Here is a 20688-nt window from a genome sequence, read left to right as displayed (position 1 = left end):
GGAGGGGACGGGGGAAAGAGCCGTTTTTTGACTACCCTGCGCTGCTTGGCAGGGTATGCTAAAGAATGACCCAAAGGGACACACTGGTTCATTTGTTCGCTGGAGGGTAAGCCACATCAGTTTCCCCTATCAATGTTACCTAATTTGAAATATATATTTTGAAACATGACCCCCGTCTGCTTTATCTAGCTAACTCGCCATTTATTTTTTATTTTTTAAGGCAGCGCGTGCGTGCCCTTCCAACCTTGGCGGTTGTGCGTACGCGACTGTCAAAAACGGTTCTAGTTGAACTTCCGGTTAACCTGTAAAATATGACCAGTGTCGCTGGAAAGCATTCATGTGAATGTGCCAGAAAGCGCATTCGAGCTCGTTATTCCCAGACAGCACAGAGCAGCTTGCCTCTTATTTCATCGTCCTTTAAATGCCAGCTGTTTCTGCACAAGTGAGAGCCTTTTATTTTGATGACAAGTGGAATTCATTTCCGGGCTCGTTGTAGCTTTCTCTTGAATGACTTGACCAAATGCATCTGCAACAACAGCCATTGACGCTTATTTTTCTGCTGCTATTTTGTAATTTAAGAAGTAGTTGCATAATGCTCACCTATGTGGATCCAATTAAATTATTTCTTTACTGTATTCCCAAATGAAATGAACATTTACATCTAATCCATACTGAGACACCCCCCCCCCCCCCCCCCCCACACACACACACTTTTCTGTCGGTTCAGTTAAAGCATTAGATTACAGTCTTGCTGATATCCATCTAATCAAAAAAGGCTTAATTAAATGTAAAAAATAAAACACTTTGAAGTTTGTGTTGGCTCTGGGTGGAAGTATGGTTTAAAGAGAAACTTACTGGTGAAATTTAATTTCTCTGCTGCTTTTCATTATGTAACAGAGCATTTGAATTTTGTAGTTCAAATCTTAAAGTTGAAGCTCACATGGTAGTAAAGCAATCCTTCTGATTCATAGTTGTGTAAAGAGGCCTGACAACCAGTTCATTAAGGACAATGAAAGCACAAATGTGACATTTAAGTGGATTGGCCCAGTATAGATTTTTGTTTTAATCCATTGTCTTTAGTTTTAGTTCACTTGTTAATTTTTTTTAATCTTCCCATTTAGTCTGTGACTTTCAGAATGGGTGATCCCACCATGCCACAGCACTTCTTTATGTCTCTTGTTATTGCTTTTAAATCTGAGAACTACCCAAGAGACTTTGAATCAGCTTTACCCAAAAACTTGAGCTGGAGGCCTCAGCCTAGTGCTGCCTCCCACAGCCTCGCATTAGAGAGGCACACATGCAACAGCCAGTGTTGCTGAGAAAGTAGGCCAAGGGTCACCGCTGCCTCTGAGCATGAATGTGGGTTGGTCTTTTGAAAGGTAAATATAGCTGGTGCTGCTCAAAAGAGACGGCAGCAAGAGGAATTCATTGCCAGGATGTCAACATATACTACCACACTGCCATGGCTTCTGTAACCTTTAGCCGAGTTCTATAACTTGCAACTGCAATCACCAGGAAGCACTTTTCAGCTGTGCGGTGGTTTGGTTTTGAAGCTTTGTCTATATGTGGAAAGCAGTGAGCCTTTGGTGAATGCAGAGGGGATCAACAAAAATGACACTATAGCGTATGAATTATCAAATAATACACTAATTTATATCACATGAGATTTTTCCTGGTTTTGTGTGCACATAAACACGCTTTATCCCCATGGTTAGTGCAAAAAGGTCTCTGTAAATTAATTAATTTCAAACCCATTTGATGACTAAAAATAGGCTAAGTTTGACTAAATTAAACCTCACACTAAAAAACATAGTGTTTATTTAAATACTTTGAGAGGCCTGGTGATTTTCCTTTGGGGGAAGGCCAAAACCTGTTTGGTGGGCGCCAAAAATGTTTGTATGATGGAAAAAACAGTTGTGATGCAGTTATATTTGCACACCTTGATGTGTTATGATATAAAGTGGATATACGTTTTTTGTATTTGTGACCAACTTGGTTTTTGTTTATGTTTATCAAGTGAGCTAAACAACGATCTAATTTGATGACTTCTTATTCTGGGCTTCTCAGGTGGCAAAACTCAGCAAATGAGCTGCGGTCAGTTTCTTCTGAAATGAATCATGAAATGTCAGTATCTTGGATATCACAAAACCAGGTCACGGTGTGTGTATGTGCCCATGCTCACAGATAATTTGGGAACAACAGATTGTGTTTCTGTTGATTAGTGTTTCAAGTGACTCGGCTTATGTCAGTATAACTTGATTTTTGCTGTTTTTGTTGTTTTGTTTTGTTTTTGGGGGGGACATATTTGGTGCCACAGCAAACTTTTTTCCTGGTCTTGCTTCTGTTCTATTTTGTCACTTTTTTCTCAATACTTGCTGCTTCTTTACTAGATGCGGTGGTACAGTGGGCGCCATTTTAACTTGTCCTCTGGAAGTGGTGAAGACCAGGCTGCAGTCCTCTTCCGTTACACTCTACGTCTCTGAGGTTCAGCTCAGCACAGTCAACGGAGCCAGTGTTGCCCGTGTTTCCCCGCCGGGGCCTCTGCACTGCCTCAAGTAAGGAGAAAGATTAGCTGTGCCTAATTGATATCCACTGAAATTAACATTATAAACAGTTATGATGTGGCTTCAATGTTGTCTTTTCTTGGTTTAAGTATTATTTTGTCCATTAGCTGGCTGCTTACATTTAAAAGGTCTGTGTGTGCGTCTCATATTATTGTAACTTTAATGTAATGAGTTATTTTCTTCTAATAAAATGACTCCTTACTGGAACGTTGCATCACTGCAATAACAAACAAAACTATGAAATGGCTCAGAAACACTGATAACAGATTTTTCTTGTTGCACAGTTCCTTTAATATGTGCACTGTAAGTTGCAAACTGATGTCAAGTTGCTCCAAATTGAAAATATTTTCTTCAGGAATGCTTGGGCTTTCCTGGGGAGTGAGTTTATTTGGATTGCCAATGCACTTCTTTTTCTTTCTTATTTTAATAGATGTTATTGTTGTTATTAGTGCCTTTTTTGTTTTTTGGTGGATTGTTTGTTTGTTTATTTTAGAGAGCAACTTTAACTGAGACAAGAAGATAAACATTTTGGTTTCAGTGGTTATTTTCTTTGACATCTGTAGACAAAATCAATAATTTAAACCTCATGTTGACCTTATAGCTCTTTTGTTGTTTTTGATACTTTCTCTCTGAAACTTATGTAAGATATCCACAAAGAATGGTTCATGTTTTTTAGGTGGGTTTTTTTTTTTTTTTTTTTTTTTTTTTTCTTCAATATAAATGTAAGTCATCTTGTCATTGGGCAGAGTGGAATTTTGTCAGAAAGATGAAGTAAGAGTGAGAGTAGAGGGGAACTCAGCATTTGCTTAGAACCTGCTGAAAGCTGATGTGGCTACTTGTAATGACCATTAACCACTGCAGGATTAGCAAGTAAATATTCAGCTTGCCTTTATAAATATGGACCTCTATTATTGTACCCTGGCAAGCTGCTATACAAGAGCATGTCAGAGAGCATGTCACTCTTACATAATGCATAAGTGTGTGGATGTGTGTGGAATTTTCCACTGCTGAATGGTGCCGTTAGTTATTTTGTAAATACCTTTATATTTGACAAGCCTCTTATGTTTGGTTCTGTATCACAGGAATATAAAATGCTTTTTATATTTAGAGTATTTATAATTGGCAGGCTACACAGGCAACATGCTGATCTTGCACTTTTGCAGTTCCCTAGGTTTTGTTTTGTCACTAGTGGGGTTAGCTATAACGTTCTTTAACAATGAGCCTAAAAATCGATTTGTTCTGACAGTAGGTCTGGGATGTTAGTCTGCTGTCAGGCAGTGCTCCTGTCAGGATTTTGTTTAATAACAGTTGACTAAGAGATTGCAGCTCATGTGGACATTGTTTTGGGCTCTGTGTCGGTGTTGTGGCAACATAAGTCAACTTCTTGTGTTGTCTTCAAAATAAGCAGCATCTTGCAGCAGAAGTACAGCAACACTATTTCATGGTACAGAGTGGAGAAGGATGAAAGCACGAACTGCAGCATAGCTAACGAGGGGGGTGGGAGGACACACGTCAAAGTGGGTCAACGTGCAGTGTGGTGCATGCCAAGATCCCTTTTAGGGCGGAGGACACCTTCACTCCAAATCACGTGTGTTGTCTGGTTTTAGACCCATTTCTTTCTAGAGGATGTGCCATTTGCTATAAATAATGAAGAATCAGATAACATAATGATTAATAATGAAATAATAAAATGAGGAAATCACATAAGTGGGGCAGAAAGGCAAAGTCTATAAATAGAATTATTTTTAGCTAATTAACTTCTTCCAGTAGGATCCGAGCTATGTCTTTTTTTTTTTTTCTTATTGCTGGATTTTTTTATTTTTATTTTTTTGAACATGTTTAAATTAACTTCATGAAACAAATCTGCTTAATCTGATTTGTGGTAATTATGAATTTACAACTGTTATTAAATGTGAAAACAATTTAGATTACGAGTTATCTTTAAACCATTCACTGTATAATATGCTCCAGTGTTTAAATAATGTACATGTTGTGTTTTGACTATAAAGTGAAATATTTCCTCATATGTTTGCTCTTTTGACAGGTTAATTCTAGAGAGAGAGGGACCCCGTTCACTCTTCAGAGGACTGGGTCCTAACCTTGTAGGTGTGGCACCTTCCAGGTATGTGCAGTATTATCTGCAATAATGTGGGAGTGTTGTGTGTTAAAACTGCTTTACGATTTCTTTAGGAATAACACAGAAACAGAGCCCAAAGTAAGGGAAATAACCTTCACTTCCATATCTTGCGTGTCATAACATCATGAATGAGTAATTCATTTTTTTTTTTTTTTTTTTTTTTTTTGCGTAAGAAGCAGTTAGCTAGCAGCAGTATCATCCGCACTAGCACTGCCCTGCTATCGGGTTAAAGGCATGCCTGTGTAATTTATTTTGACATGTTTAATCAAACTCTATGAGACAATGTTTCTGGGGGAAAGTCTTCAGGCTGTATTATGGGCAGCAGCTGAGCTGTTAAATTTAACTCCTGTGTGCTGTCTTATTTACTGCTGAAATACAGATAGTAAGTGCCTCAATCTGTCTACTGAGAATGGGTTGCCTGTCAACCAGTAGTATTAGTAGCGTCACATATACTTCAGGCCGATGTTGTTCTTCATCAGCATCACATAAATTCAAAAGTCTCAGAATCCAAAAGACAAATAAGGTTTTTTGATTTTTGTTGATTTATTAAAACGTTACAGTGTTATCAGCCATAACAAACTCATTATGACCAAGTCAAAAACTGAAGTACAACTTTGTTCAAAATGATGTATTGAAATATCATTCAACAGCAGTCATTTTTCTTTAAAGATTTCTTTTTAGTATTTGCAGACTTTATTTGACAGTACAGTGTAGAGGAGACACAAAAGCAAAGAGAGAATGGGGCAATGACACACAGGAAATAGTCTGGAGTGGACTCCAACCTGAGCCACTGCAGTGCCCTTCAGCATATTTCCCCCGGTTGTTCAGGTGAGCTGTAGTGTTGCCCAGTTGTGTGAACATTATATACAGTGACCTGATATTTATTTATTTATTTTATTCAGGCTTGCATTTTACACAGTGTAAAACAGCTCATATAAAATCTGCAGCCTTTATAACAAATAGTGAATGAACAGGCTCAGGCTGAAGTGGCACTTGGATATGCCTGGCCTATGTTGTTATCAGTAAAGCTGCCCTCATTTCCAAGTAGAAGAAGAAAACGACAACAAACAAACCACAATGTTCTCAAATATAACCCTCAAACATATTTGTAGAGCATTTGTTTTAATGCAAGAAATTACTTGGGCAATTTTATTGCTTTAAGCATTAAATAAATAAACAGAATAATTAAAATACATAATGTGGGACCTTAGACACTGTGGTTAAGTGTGATCATAGTAACCAGACTTTGCTCTTTTACTGTAACAGAACTGTTGAATTTATTCTCATTTAAGTCAATCCTCAATGTTCCACACAGTAAGAAAAGTAAGGAAGTATAAATGAAGAATGAATTATGTTGCAGGGCATTAGAAATTAATACATCACTTGTTTTATAAAGAATTACTGACCACTTTGAAATGTAATATAATCAGTGTGTTGTTTCCATGTTAATTTGTGATCAGAAAGTTGGCTTCATCAACCTTGGATCTTTAGTTTCATATGTTCTACAGTTTGTTCTATTTGCTTAAACCACAAAGTCTTAACACATTCAGGCTTAAATACAATAACACAAAGGAGCAGTGGGATTAATTGTGCATGCATAATATGCTCTCAAAAAAACTCTCAAAAGTAGCATTCAGATTTACGTATTCTGTCCTCACAGATGTTAGATGAATGTTACCTTCTGTTTTGTTATAGTTGACTAAAACTACGGAAATAAAACTAGACTGAATGAGAACTGAAGTGGTTTGAGTGCTCATAGAGCGAACTAAAATGGACTAAAACATACAGAATGTACCTTTTTTATTTTTAGGCTTTAAAAATGTGGTCACATTCGTCAACACAACTGGTCTCATGAGGCTTTGGCGCCTCTATTTATTGAGACTTGGAATGCCTACACAACTTTAAATTAGCTGCTTGAACAAAGTGTTGTTTATGTTGTGCTGACATTTTGCTCCTGACCCTTCACATTATTGGTTTTAAGGAAACTAAACACAAATAAATAAACAGCAAATAAAAACTAAAGCTACATATTTTTAGTCGATATAAACAGAAACATGAAAACCTAGAAAGTAACTGAAAAAAGCAATACGAAAAACTCAAAATGGACAAAGTAAAAAAGCTATTCATCAAATATGACATTATAATTACTCTAGCATCAGATTTATGTTACTGAGGTATTTGTGGTCCTATGAATACAAGTGCTGATGCACATGGATGCAAGGTGCTCATTACCTGTGTATATAAATGCACACTGTACGTATGCTGAGCTCGAGCTGCTTCTCCTTATAAGGGTTCGTTTGACTGAAATGTTGCAATTTAATAAGTATGTAAGCAGTAAGTGAGACAAAGTACAGGACTGTAATTCAGTTGCTTTCACACTGAGGAATGTCTGAAATAATGGAAGACCAGGAATGTGCATGTAAACTTCTCTCAATCACAGCAGCAGCACAATGGAAATCTGTGCTTCAAATCTGTGCGGAAATGAGAAGGTTCCCTAATTCTTAGCTTATCTGCCCTAACGTCTGGATGCAGTCAATCAAATTCCCGTGAAGCAGCAGCAGCAGACGCCGGCCAGCTGTTACGCTTTCATCATGTGACAGCCACTGCTGTTGTTAAAATGAGGTTTCTAAATTAAGGCAGTTGTGTTTGTGTATAATCCCTCCCTGATCGTTCTAGTTCTCTGTAGTTACTGCTGTGTCACCGCCGACGTCTTCTTCCTTTTCTGGTTAGTTTTACGTATCGTCTGTGTCATGATTTCATGATACTCTTTCTCTTCTCGTGGGTCTTTCACTCTTTGTCTGCCCTTTAGGTCCATCCAGTGCATCTGTGTCTGTCAGTCCTGTGTTGTTGTACTGAAATGGCTGGCCATGACAGCTATAGGAAGTAGTGCTATAGGAGGATGTTATCACATAAGAGGTGAACCTGATGAACTCGCTGGCAAATTATGTGGTTTTCCACTGCTTTATAGACAGGATATGACAACAGGAAACATGGTGGTTAATAGTTAACCCATATATAAAAATAAATTAAAAAAACTACCTCAAGAAACCATTTTTAGGGTTCCACTGCTTTGTGTTTTGTGGGAATAAAGAATAGCTTTTAGCTAATTTTATTCACTTTGTTTTCATTCATAACCATTAATGTAGAGAAGCATATTAGGATGCAGTTTAAAACAAATTACATTGGCTGTAACGTGGTGAAATGTTAGTATAAATAATTTAAAATGGATTTATGAGCTGCTCTCATTATTCAGAGCAGCCAGATTCATTAGTGCTCACAGTACAAACAATACACTGATCAAAATGCCACCATTAGTGTCCGACAAAATAATTGTATATGCAGAATTGTAACAAGCGACTTTAGTATAATTGAATGAAACATCTTATTACTTTATTTATCAGCAGGCGGAGGTGTGAACTCCAGCGCTGTTGTCTGCTGTGATATTTACGAAACGACACTCTGATGCTGCAAAGCCTCTGACACTCAACAGTCCACCGGGCATGCTGCTGGCGTTCATTAACAACACACTCGACCCGATTTCTACACAGCTTGCACCACGAAAATCTCTCTTTGCTCGTGAGCTGCATACATGCTTTCAGAGCCAATCATATCATTCGTCTGCAGAGCAGCGTGATTACATTTTGCATGCATGCTCTCAAATCCAGAACGAGGGCTGAGAGCAGAGGTCACGGAGTTTAATTCCAGTCAGTGTTGATTAAATCCTATGATTTCATTTATAGAAGAGCAGCTAGAATCATGGGAGGAAAAATCTGTTTCTAAAGCATGACATTTGTGCATGTGCACACTAGAGAGGCACGTATTTATCAGCCGAACATCAGTACTGATGTGTATTTGACTTGTTGGCTGTTATTGGCCTGTCAGCAAAGAAAATAAGAAATGCCATTTACCGACAGCAGTAGCCATTGTGCGCCTTTTTGTTCTGTGGTTTTATGTGCGAGAACTAGCTTCACAAATGTGTATAATGACATTTTAAATGGAGCACAAGAATTTAAAACACCGATTTTATTTATAGTGTTGTATAGTTTTAAAATTAGCTGAATTTACTGCATGTTCCCCATGTTCAGTTTGGGCAGTATTTAATTTTGTGCAACTGAAATGATGTGTTTGTACTTAATATAGCTAACTTGTTAATCATTTACACATTAAATAGCTCTGCAGGTACAGTCACAGCTAGTATGCTTTTGTTTTATATTTACTCCCTGGACACGTCATTAACTTCTTTCCTTTCCTGAGTCTTTTAGTAATTAAAGTTCTCTCTCTCTTCCGTTTTAATCGTCACACAGGGCGATATACTTTGCGGCCTACTCGACAGCCAAGGAGAAGCTTAATGGAGTGCTGGAGCCAGACTCTACCCAGGTGCATATGGTGTCGGCTGGGATGGCAGGTAATGATTGCTCCTTCCCCTCCCCCTTTCTGTCTGTCTGTCTTTTTTATCTGCCTGTCTGACTGTTTGTCAGTCTGCCTGGGCAGTGTTTCTTACTGATGGGTTTTATTTATAAAAAAAAGAAAGAAAAAAGAATTATTTAGTTTTTCTCTATCAAACAACTTTCATTATTTTTTTTATTTTGTACAATTTAAGTATCCCAGACACCACCCTTCCCCCAGACCTGACGCATGCTAAAGCTAACTGATAATGTCTGTTTTTAAGTCGGCATTACTTAGCTATTTCTTGTATAGAAATATTAATATAAACAATCATTGATTTATCAGAAAGCACAATTTAAGCCTCTTGGGATCGAAATAACCTTGATTATTGTGTATGTCGCGATGAGTTATTCATGTCTTAAATACTGCAGTTTCTACAATATTTCAGAGTTCATCCTCTACTTTAAGGGGACCTTGAATCTGTAAGAGGTGAAAGGTTCTTATCACATCTTTTATTACATATCAGCTTCTTTGCAAACAATCCTTTCTGTAACTAAACTGGGCCGATAATGCAGTATCTTATCTCTCCATGGTAGCCTTGATAGTCCCCGAATAGTTGAGGAGACAAATCCTGATATCAGCAGTGCCAGAATTTCATGTACCCATACCAGATGAAACATTTCAGGCTGCAATTCCCTAACTGCTGATCTGTATTTGGTTTTATCTGTTATACAAAAGAGAAAAATGTTACGGTCCTCAAAGTTTGGGTTGTGCTTTCCTCTTCTCTTAGCCCCGCTGTCCCTCATGTACTTCGTTAAAGTTTTTTGTTTTGAATCCCCTCCTCGCCCTTTTTTCCTCTCTTTTTTTTGTTTTCTGTTTTATTAAATTCTTTAATTTTGAGGCCTCTCCAGAGGACACTGTAAATGGTTTAACATCCCAGTTGTTACTTAAACAGTGTGGTCTGGGCCCCCCTCCCCTTTGCTCTGTGTGTGTATAGAGAAGAGAACACGGCCCCCAAAGGTCAACCGGGGCCCCTGGCACTCGGGCGGACACGTCAGGTAGCACCCCATTTCTTTACACTGGTATGATGAAAACCATGGTGATTTTTCTAATTAAATTCATAATGGTTATTCATTTTTAATGGTATTAGCATTGCTTACAGCAGGTGTTTGCTGCTGGTGTGTAGTTTTAGATTCATGATGAAGTTTATTATTCCTTAATCTTAACACACACCTCCCCCTCCCCTTTTAACGTGTTTCATCAATACATTAAAGCTAAAGTAATGACAGTTTTTGTTGTCAGCACAAACGAAATGCTAACCTTGTCACTGCCACAGAAGGCTGCACTCGGTGTGTTTTTCATTTTGTGTTTTGTCATCATTCATCAACACTGAGTGCTTCAGTCATTTCTTTCCAAGGAGAACTGGACTGATGGTATTTTCACATTTCATGTGTTTACTTGTTAAATTAGTTGAATTTCCTGAAGACAGTTAATTGCCTTAGCAGTTTAACCCCATCAGTATTGGCACCACTTAAAGATAAATTCATTATTGTGGATAAAATGCAGTGAAAACATACACATGTAAGTGATAAAACGGGAACACATCAACGCACATAGAAAGAGATGGACCTTGGTGTTTAGTCTTTTTCATACTTATAACAGTTGCATAAATTTCTCTTGTAAATCTCAAAGAAATGCAGGTAAGGATATAAATACAGTCTGACTGTTACCACGCAAGTGCTTAAAAACTAGCTTTAAAAATTTCAGATGTTTTAATGTGGACAAATTGTTGTGTCACTACACAAATGTTTTGCTATGATACTAAACGTATCCCTCTCTCGCTTTTTCATCTTTATTGTCTCTAAGATTATCAGTGCTTATCAGTAATAGATTTAATGCGGTGGTCAATGCCAAAACCTCAGGGACAGTTAATTGATACTGATGCTGTGAATTCGTGCTCAGTTTTATAAACTAACTTTGTGAAGTCGATGTCTTTTATAGCTTCACTGCTCCTGCAATGGGAACTTTTTGTATGGATTCAAATCCCATTTCTTTACTTAAGCTATTTTAACATATGAACTCATATGATCTGCTTCATAAGCACTCTCACTACTGTAATTCTTAGTGTGGTCTACCTGATATTTGTGGGAGTCGACTGTGATATTTTTGTTCTACAAAACTTCACGGCTGCAGTGCATGTGTGGAAGAACAGCTTTAGACTTCAGCAGTTAATCTAAAGCATGCTGCTGTCCCTGAATGTAGGTCAAACCCCTCAGGAAAAATTGCACAGGGATTATTTGAGTATTGAAGGCTCATAATATACAACATGCGGCAGCGTTTCCATGTGCCTGGTGGCCTGCTGAGCCCAAGAACACACTTTTTGTTTTTAAATTTACATAAAATATAATCATTATTATGTTGTTAGAAATTTAACACTTGAACAAATAGTCAAATATTGTGAGTTGATACAGTTTTAGACTAAAGATTAACTGCTCTGTGTCATTGAAGTAAATGGTGACTTAATGCACTCCCGCTGGTATAGCATGCGCCGTTTCCTCATCGAGGTAAAAGCTGGAAATAAAGTCCTGGTGGTCTTTCTCCTGTCACCCATATTCATGCACACATTCTGCGTTGTGGTTGAAATATCGAGTGTATTATGCTAGCACACCACATCTGTAAGTTAAGGATTGTCCTTTTGATTTCCATCCATTATTTCATTGTCATCAGTCACTTCATTCTTATCACATATTCATACAAAGTTTCTTCATTCTCTTTATCCCTGTCACATAAAGTGTTTGAGTCTGTTACACTGAACGGCAAGGTTAGCATTTCCACCGGCCTCTTTTATTTTCAGACAAGGAGTTTAGGTTAAAAACTGATATTGGCTCAATGGTTATAAGGAATACCTCTCCAGTTTATTTTTTTTATGTCTTTGTGTTCTTGTGATTTTTAGCTTGCTCTCATGAGATAGAGCTGGAGGCTTGGATTGGTTTGGGCCTCTGATTAGTCGTCTTCTTTACTGCAAAAAGTGGGGATAAAGTAAAAGTAATAAAAATGTAACACAAATTAAAGCAGTTTAAAGATGGGTAAATTATACGGGTTGGGGCACAGAGTTGGGATCATAGTTTGGTGAAAGATGGGGGGTGGTATGAGTCCTTCACCCCCCATCTCTTCTCCATCTACTTCAGAAAGTGGGTTGATGTGGGTGGTTGGTGGGATTTGGGGTGGATGTGACTGCTGCTTGTGTGTGACTGTGGTACAGAAAAGCCTGTGTCTATTTTAGGGCTTTACTGTAAAGCTTTCACCCCTGCGTGATTGGGTGGGACATCCCCGCCATCTGAGCCCCCCATATCTGCAGGCTACTAGCTGCAGCGGGGAGGAGCTGGAGGAGCTTTGCCCCTCCCTCGTGAGTACACGCCATAGAAGCTACTTCATTCTACTTCCTCCTTTTTTTCTTCTTCCTCCTTTTGTTCTCCTCTTCTCTTCAACAGACCTGTGTAATCCTTTCTTCTTCATGCAGTTGCCTTAACATAGGTCTCTGCTGCATCGATACACTAGACGTGACTGAGGTCTCTTCATAGCCTTGCCCTGGTCTTAGCTGTTTTCTGCAAAAGGCCATGTTTTACTTCTCACTGGTACATCCGTTTAGCACAGACTTTTAAAGAGACTTTGTGTCATTTCGTAATGATACAAAGTGCAGATTAATTAGCTTTATACTATACACAGCAAGCTTTGCTTTACTGTACATTATCTAGCATTTCTACTGATCAAGAATAGTTGCGATCAGTTACAAATTAAGCTAACATCTACCAAGTGTGTTGGCAGGCAGATAGTGAAACAGGGTTTACTCACCACGATTAAAAAGTAACGGTTACACTTTAGACTTCCTAGCAGTGACTTTCCACTAGTAAATAATTAAAGAATCTCCTTTAGACAACATTTTTCTTCACTATGCGGTAGTTGTGCTAGCTGTGCTAGTATATGGCCTACAACCTGTCTGTAGTGTCCAGTCAAGTTAACCACTGGTTCATATTAGAATAAATATAAAGAACGTGTGTTTTTAGGGACCAAGACTAAATGAGCATTGCTAACCATTGTAGAAAATCTAGAGACTAATCAAAGCTAAGGGTCAAACCTATTGTGTTGTGATGTTTATTTCTGTATGGGTAGATTTGTTTGTAAACACTGATTAAGGTGATGTGTGTAATGCTATGTTAATAAAAACGTTTGAGGATAAGTTCTAATTACAAACTTATTCATTTATCAGCCACATGTAAAGGCCTAAAATGAGTTTGCTGCTTGCCTACATTTGCTGCTGTTTGCAGTTAGTTTTTATCCAGATCCATACATAAAAAAAATATCTAGACAGTCATAGCTGAAAGCTGCTGCCTTCATGCACTGTTATCTGAGATCTTTTACTTCAAAAGGAGAACTGTTTACCTGTTGTTTATATGCACTTGAGTAGCATTTCATATGAAGAGGATCAATAAGTTAACAGATTAGATGTTTTTTGTGTCTGTAACTCAAAATATTTTTAAAAAATTCAGATTTAATTGTTATACTGTTGTCTGAATTAATGATATCGATGTATTTTACGTAAGACTTGTAATGAGATTCATTTAAACACCTCAGCCAGTTGATCCTGTTTCCTGAAGTGCTTTCTCACTGTATTTGTACCGTGTAGCTTAATCTAGTTTATTTTAATGTGTTCTTACAATGAGTGTCTCTGCCTGTGTCTGAACCTCTGACCTCTTCTAAATTTGCCAGGGTTCACCGCCATCACAGCCACCAATCCCATCTGGCTGATTAAAACCCGTCTGCAGCTGGACTCCAGGTGAGGAGGATTTTTCTGATAAGTGTAAAAATGATGGAAAAATGCGTTGTTAAACTAATGAGAGTAAATTATTCTAAAAGTTATTTAATTTTAATTGAAAGTGTCTGTGTGATGGCAGGAATCGTGGCGAGCGGCGTATGAGTGCTTTTGAGTGCATACGACGAGTGTACCAGATGGATGGCTTACGAGGTTTCTACAGAGGTATGTCAGCCTCATACGCTGGCATCTCTGAGACTGTTATCCATTTTGTCATCTATGAAACTATCAAGCGAAAATGGCTTGAGTACAAGGCTCAGGCCAGCATGGACGAAGAGGAGGAATCTGTCAAAGATGCCTCTGACTTTGTGGGGATGATGCTTGCAGCTGCCACCTCCAAGACCTGTGCCACCTCCATCGCCTATCCTCATGGTAATCTTCTCACTCACTTTCATATGTTGTAGTCAAAGGATAAAGGTCTTAATATTTAATACTTCTATTGTACCCTTCCTCATACTAGCTGTGTCCCAAAACATAGGCTGCATCCTCCTGAGGCCGCAATTGTAGACCAATTATGTCACAGCGACGCAACGAAGGCTGTCCCAATTCGTAGACTCCTCCGAATGCGGCTGACAAATGCGTCCTCCTTTTCCCCAGATTTGAAGGATGGGTCGGCTGTATCCTTCGTTCATCGCGCAGCCCAGCCAGTTCCAGTTTCCAAATATGGCGGCAGCTCCTTAGTTTTAATATTACTCTTATTACCCTTTCTGGGTCACAAAATAAACTTTTAACATATTTTCAGGCGAGAATGTAGCTGTGTAAACCTCAAATATCTGCTTGGTTTATCAAGACATCACATATTTGCAAAAGTGCTCTGACATTTTTGGAGATCTCTGTTACCCACCAGATCGATAGCTAGCCGGGGGTTAAATAAAACTTATAAAAACGTATAAACTTTATTAATCCCTCGGGTGGGTTCCTCTGGAGTTTTCACACAGCTGAATAAACAAACAAACAGAAAACTGATTAAACAGAAGTATGAGATGGTCAAGAATTTACAGCAGTGCCCTGTTATATTTTAGATAGCAAGGAGCAGACGGCTGAGTGTATTAAACTCCACCGAGACAGCGGTGACACAAATCTGAAGGCTAGACCGTCCTATTTCACAGCCTCCGAAGGATGTGACCTAGGTTTTGGGACACAGCTACTGTTTGTGGTTCAGCCTTAAGAATATTTATTCCCAGCAAAGAAGTAATCTTTACAAATGGATCCCGAGGGCAGACTTTTAGTTCAGTAAATTTCAGCACTTACAACTGAGGCGGATGTGTAAATAACAAATGCATAAAGTTAATTATCTATTTATGTTTTTAGTTCTTTTATTTTAAATAGTTTCCAGTTGTTGGAACCAAAATAAGAACCCTGTTTTTAACATGCTGTAAATTAAACATGCAGTCTGTACCATTACTCAAACAGGGGGCAAAAGCTGTGGTCACTGGGAATTATTTTCAGTCTTGGACTAATATTGGATGGTTATATACAGTGGGGCAAAAAAGTATTTAGTCAGCCACCGATTGTGCAAGTTCCCCCACCTAAAATGATGACAGAGGTCCGTAATTTGCACCAGAGGTACACTTCAACTGTGAGAGACAGAATGTGAAAAAAAAAAATCCATGAATCCACATGGTAGGATTTGTAAAGAATTTATTCGTAAATCAGGGTGGAAAATAAGTATTTGGTCAATAACAAAAATACAAGTCAATACTTTGTAACATAACCTTTGTTGGCAATAGCAGAGGTCAAACGTTTACTATAGGTCTTTACCAGGTTTGCACACACAGTAGCTGGTATTTTGGCCCATTCCTCCATGCAGATCTTCTCGAGAGCAGTGATGTTTTGGGGCTGTCGCCGAGCAACGGGGACTTTCAACTCCCGCCACAGATTTTCTATGGGGTTGAGGTCTGGAGACTGGCTAGGCCACTCCAGGACTTTCAAATGCTTCTTACGGAGCCACTCCTTTGTTGCCCGGGCGGTGTGTTTTGGATCATTGTCATGTTGGAAGACCCAGCCTCGTTTCATCTTCAAAGTTCTCACTGATGGAAGGAGGTTTTGGCTCAAAATCTCACGATACATGGCCCCATTCATTCTGTCCTTAACACGGATCAGTCGTCCTGTCCCCTTGGCAGAAAAACAGCCCCATAGCATGATGTTTCCACCCCCATGCTTCACAGTAGGTATGGTGTTCTTGGGATGCAACTCAGTATTCTTCTTCCTCCAAACACGACGAGTTGAGTTTATACCAAAAAGTTCTACTTTGGTTTCATCTGACCACATGACATTCTCCCAATCCTCTGCTGTATCATCCATGTGCTCTCTGGCAAACTTCAGACGGGCCTGGACATGCACTGGCTTCAGCAGCGGAACACGTCTGGCACTGCGGGATTTGATTCCCTGCCGTTGTAGTGTGTTACTGATGGTGACCTTTGTTACTTTGGTCCCAGCTCTCTGCAGGTCATTCACCAGGTCCCCCCGTGTGGTTCTGGGATCTTTGCTCACCGTTCTCATGATCATTTTGACCCCACGGGATGAGATCTTGCGTGGAGCCCCAGATCGAGGGAGATTATCAGTGGTCTTGTATGTCTTCCATTTTCTGATGATTGCTCCCACAGTTGATTTTTTCACACCAAGCTGCTTGCCTATTGTAGATTCACTCTTCCCAGTCTGGTGCAGGTCTACAATACTTTTCCTGGTGTCCTTCGAAAGCTCTTTGGTCTTGGCCATGGCAGAGTTTGGAGTCTGACTGTTTGAGGCTGTGGACAGGTGTCTTTTATACAGATGATGAGTTCAAACAGGTGCCATTCATACAGGTAACGAGTGGGGGACAGAAAAGCTTCTTACAGAAGACGTTACAGGTCTGTGAGAGCCAGAGATTTTCCTTGTTTGAGGTGACCAAATACTTATTTTCCACCCTGATTTACGAATAAATTCTTTACAAATCCTACCATGTGGATTCATGGATTTTTTTTTTTTTTTTTTTTTTTTTTTCACATTCTGTCTCTCACAGTTGAAGTGTACCTCTGGTGCAAATTACTGACCTCTGTCATCATTTTAAGTGGGGGAACTTGCACAATCGGTGGCTGACTAAATACTTTTTTGCCCCACTGTACGGCACCAGGGACTCATTCAGAAAAAACATGTTATGCCAAAGCTGAGTGCAATGTTGTGGATTATTTATATTTTGTAATTGTTGCACAATAAACATGAAGCTCTATCGCAAAATGTAGAAATAAATATAAGGCTTTTCTGTACTTGGACAAGATTTAGACTGTAGTTAGTCTGATAACTGGTTTAGTTTTTTCTTGCCATTTGTTGGTACAAATGGAACATTATTAGTATTTTTAAAGGATAGGTGAAATGTATTAGATTGGAAATCATTAGTATCCTGTCTTAACTTTGGAGAAATTCAACTTGGTGTGTCTCATGAATGGGAAATTACACAACACTCAGAGGCAAAGCCTGACAGAGCCAGTAGCCAGTAGAATATGTAACTCAAGTTTCTTCTTCTTCTCTAATTGCAGAGGTGATCCGCACACGACTACGAGAGGAAGGCAGCAAGTACCGCTCCTTCTTCCACACTCTGCTCACAGTACCCAAGGAAGAGGGATACCGGGCGCTGTACCGCGGCCTAACCACTCATCTCGTCAGACAGATTCCCAACACGGCCATCATGATGTGCACATATGAGGTGGTGGTCTATCTACTTGGCTGTTAGCCTATCGTGAATGTCTCTGCTCTGTTTAAACATGGAGACCGTTAAGTGACTGAGAAAGATGACCTTTTGCTGGAAACAGTGGCTATGAAACGTCAAAATGAAGATTAAAGGAAACCCGAAGACACAACTCAAAGTTTATGCAGTGTTCAGTGGACTTAACAGAAAGGATTTAGCTGGCATCCTTCTCTTTAGACAGAAGATAAACTTCTTTTTTTTTTAAACTTTTGTAGAGATACCGTGGGAGGAGAGTGCTTGGAGGCAATTCAACTTGACAAGACAGATGGAAACTAAATGTAGGTCACTTTGAGTAATCCAAAAATCTCTGTTTGGTATGTTTAGTCTGCACTTGCCTTAGTGCTGTGATACCCCGGTACGATTAACTGACTAGCAGCTGAGGCAGAATGTTAGAAGGAAAGTTCGTATGATGTAAAGACGTCCCCTGAGCCACACACTGTTGCACTACAGAGAGCGTGGCTTCAAGCATTCTCCTCCTATGTCCCCTAGAGGGCCTGAATCTCACACACAGCCATGCAGAAACTGGCCAAATACAATGAAACACAATGATGAGCTTGTGATAGTGACTGTCACTTGAGCACGTGACTGTGACACTAGTCAGTGTTGATGAAGACTATGTCAAAACGCTGGCCTCCATTCAGTGTTTTATTCCTCTGTGACGCAGTGCCTGGTGGTGACATGTTTTTGCTGAAGGTGGCCTTCACCGTTTCAGTGTCGCTTGTTTGTATCGTCGTTGTTCACAACTACCACCCAGCTGAAATTATTTAACTTGTTAGGGGCATGAAGCATGGGCAAAGGTATAAACACGATAAATCTGGGTGTTGATTGGGATCACTTTCTTTGAAATTGTGAGTTTTTAGTCTTAGGCGGTCTTACTAGTGCACTATTTGGTAAAAATTGAAATCCGATTGTTTCCAAGGCCAACTTTTGTCTCCGGTCACTGCTTAGGGCTTAAAAATCTTGGATAAAAACACGAGACCAACGTGTCCTGTTTCTGACGTGAAGCATGCAACGCAACAAAAGGTACCAAGTATCTTCTATTAGCGTTGCTACTTGAATATAATGTGACGGTTCGGGGAAATATTGGAGTCGGAGCAGAGTGATGGAGTTTTATCACCCCATAGCCTGTTTGTACGTGAGTGTGTCTTTATGTTTGTGTGTGTGTGTGTTTGAACAATTTACATGATCTGTGTGTCCGTGCATTTGCAGGCCTTTGCGCCTGCATGTATAATAAATAATAACTACTCCAGATCTCCCTCCACTAACTATTAATCCTGCAAGACACTGGTTTGGAGTACGGAGAATCTCCTTTATGATACTGGGAGCTTTCATTCCCACTTTCATTCCAGTGCTTGCTTCCAGTGGCTTCCAACCGACCCGATAACATGCACTTTTGTGGCCTTTTAGGCTTGTGCTTTGCATTTTTATTGTGTGGACAGGTTAAACTTGTACATTGTAAAGGAAAAAAAGTATTACTGTATATCAAAATGGTATTTTGCGCAACTGTTCCTAGAGCAGATCTATTGTACAGTTAAGAGTTGTCTGTAGTTGTGAAGGATGTCCACATGTTTGTAAATAATATAGATACTGTGTATGCATATCAAATTTTTTTCCTTTTTTTCCCCACCCTTAGACCCGTTTCTGATCATGCTGTAGTTTGCATTAGCAAATGATTGTTTTCATGGCTTTGACATGAATATTGATGTTGCTTGACTGATTTTTCTTGTGTTTGTGTGTTGCTGTAAGCTGTCGCGCTTACACGTAGTTTCCAAAAGCTGCTCAACCAATACAAAATGTAAGCATATGAGCCACAGTATTGTTTTGTCCTCCATCAAAGTGTTCCAGTTTGCAACGTTTGGATGTTTCTGTCATTTGGTCTGTTTACATTGTTTCGTACCTTCTATCAGATTTTGTTTGGTTCTCCTCAGTTTTTTTTTGTTTTTTTTTTTTTTAAGAATATAAAAATGGAAGTTAATTTATTGTGAGCTTAAAAACTGGAATCATCTTTCTGTGATGGTACCATTGCTGCGTAGGATGATTACAAATTTTGTTACGGGAAAGGTTTATTGGTGAGACTGTGAAGTTGCCCGTTTAACTGACCACTTGAAGAGGTTCACGAAAAGATGACCTTTTGGTAAAATTTGGCACTTATTATCTTTCAAATTGTGTTTAAGCTTTAATCAGAATTTCCCTTGCATACAGAATTATGTCAAGTTTAACAAAGCACTGTGCTTTTCCCCAAAGTATTTTTCTCCAGTTAAAAGAAAAGAAAATCTAATAATTGATGCATTGTGTTCTTGAACACTCATTTCCCTCATTTGAGTTGCAGCATCATTTCAGAGGCAAACTGAAGTGTTGTAACTTGTTATTGATATTTAGTCTCCACTGAGTTGCAGCCCCTCCCCCTAATTAAACAAAACAAATCAAAACATGCTAACCAATTTTAACATCCCATGTTTTTCCTAAAAACACTAACTAGCTGTTTTTCTTCAGACAACTGGACAAACAGTGCAAACATTTACATTTTGTTACCTCTAATTTCAAAGGCTGAATGCAATTTATTGTCTCTAGCCTGTGTGCTCGGTCAGAATGCAGACTCAAGTTGGGTTTACTGAAAACCCAGCTTGAAGCTTGTTCTTTTCCAGTTCAGTCATGAAAATGTTTGTTTTTGTTTTTTAAAGCAAAATTAAATAAACATTCATTTGCAACTAAACCTGTATCTATTGTTTTGTTTTTTGTTAAATTTCTTGTACTAACTCCAAAAAGCATCTGTCGTGGGACGCTTTCATTCATGTGGATGTTTCTGTTGTCTTTGGATTATATTATCCTGGAACAACAGGTGATAGGTCAGAACTCTTTGGGCCTCTTGAAGGGGAAACTACATGATATTAGGCAGGTGATTATATGCACCACTTCAAAAATATTAGCTTAAAAATATTCTCATTCTTGTTTGAATGTCTTGTTTTGGGGGGGAGGAAACGTGTTCAGTTTTGTAAACAAAAATATC

At 38.9% G+C, this 20688-nt stretch overlaps 1 protein-coding gene across 1 annotated transcript; it reads left to right on the top strand.

The window, feature by feature from the left end:
- Positions 1–40: 40 nt before the first annotated feature.
- Positions 41–20394, top strand: slc25a36a (solute carrier family 25 member 36a). Its single transcript, XM_085440318.1, has 7 exons — positions 41–106; positions 2391–2555; positions 4609–4686; positions 9006–9106; positions 13855–13921; positions 14040–14329; positions 17473–20394. Exons 1-7 carry the CDS (start codon positions 66–68, stop codon positions 17664–17666), a joined length of 936 nt encoding a protein of 311 aa, XP_085296444.1. The 5' UTR covers positions 41–65; the 3' UTR covers positions 17667–20394.
- The last annotated feature ends 294 nt before the right edge of the window (positions 20395–20688 follow it).

Source organism: Copadichromis virginalis, linkage group LG18 (assembly GCF_057382275.1).
Source record: "Copadichromis virginalis isolate Kocher_CV1m ecotype Utaka linkage group LG18, C_Virginalis_male_GT1.1, whole genome shotgun sequence".
Taxonomy (NCBI): Eukaryota; Metazoa; Chordata; class Actinopteri; order Cichliformes; family Cichlidae; genus Copadichromis; species Copadichromis virginalis.
Note: the sequence above shows the minus strand (reverse complement) of the source record. Positions and strands in the feature narration are given on the sequence as shown.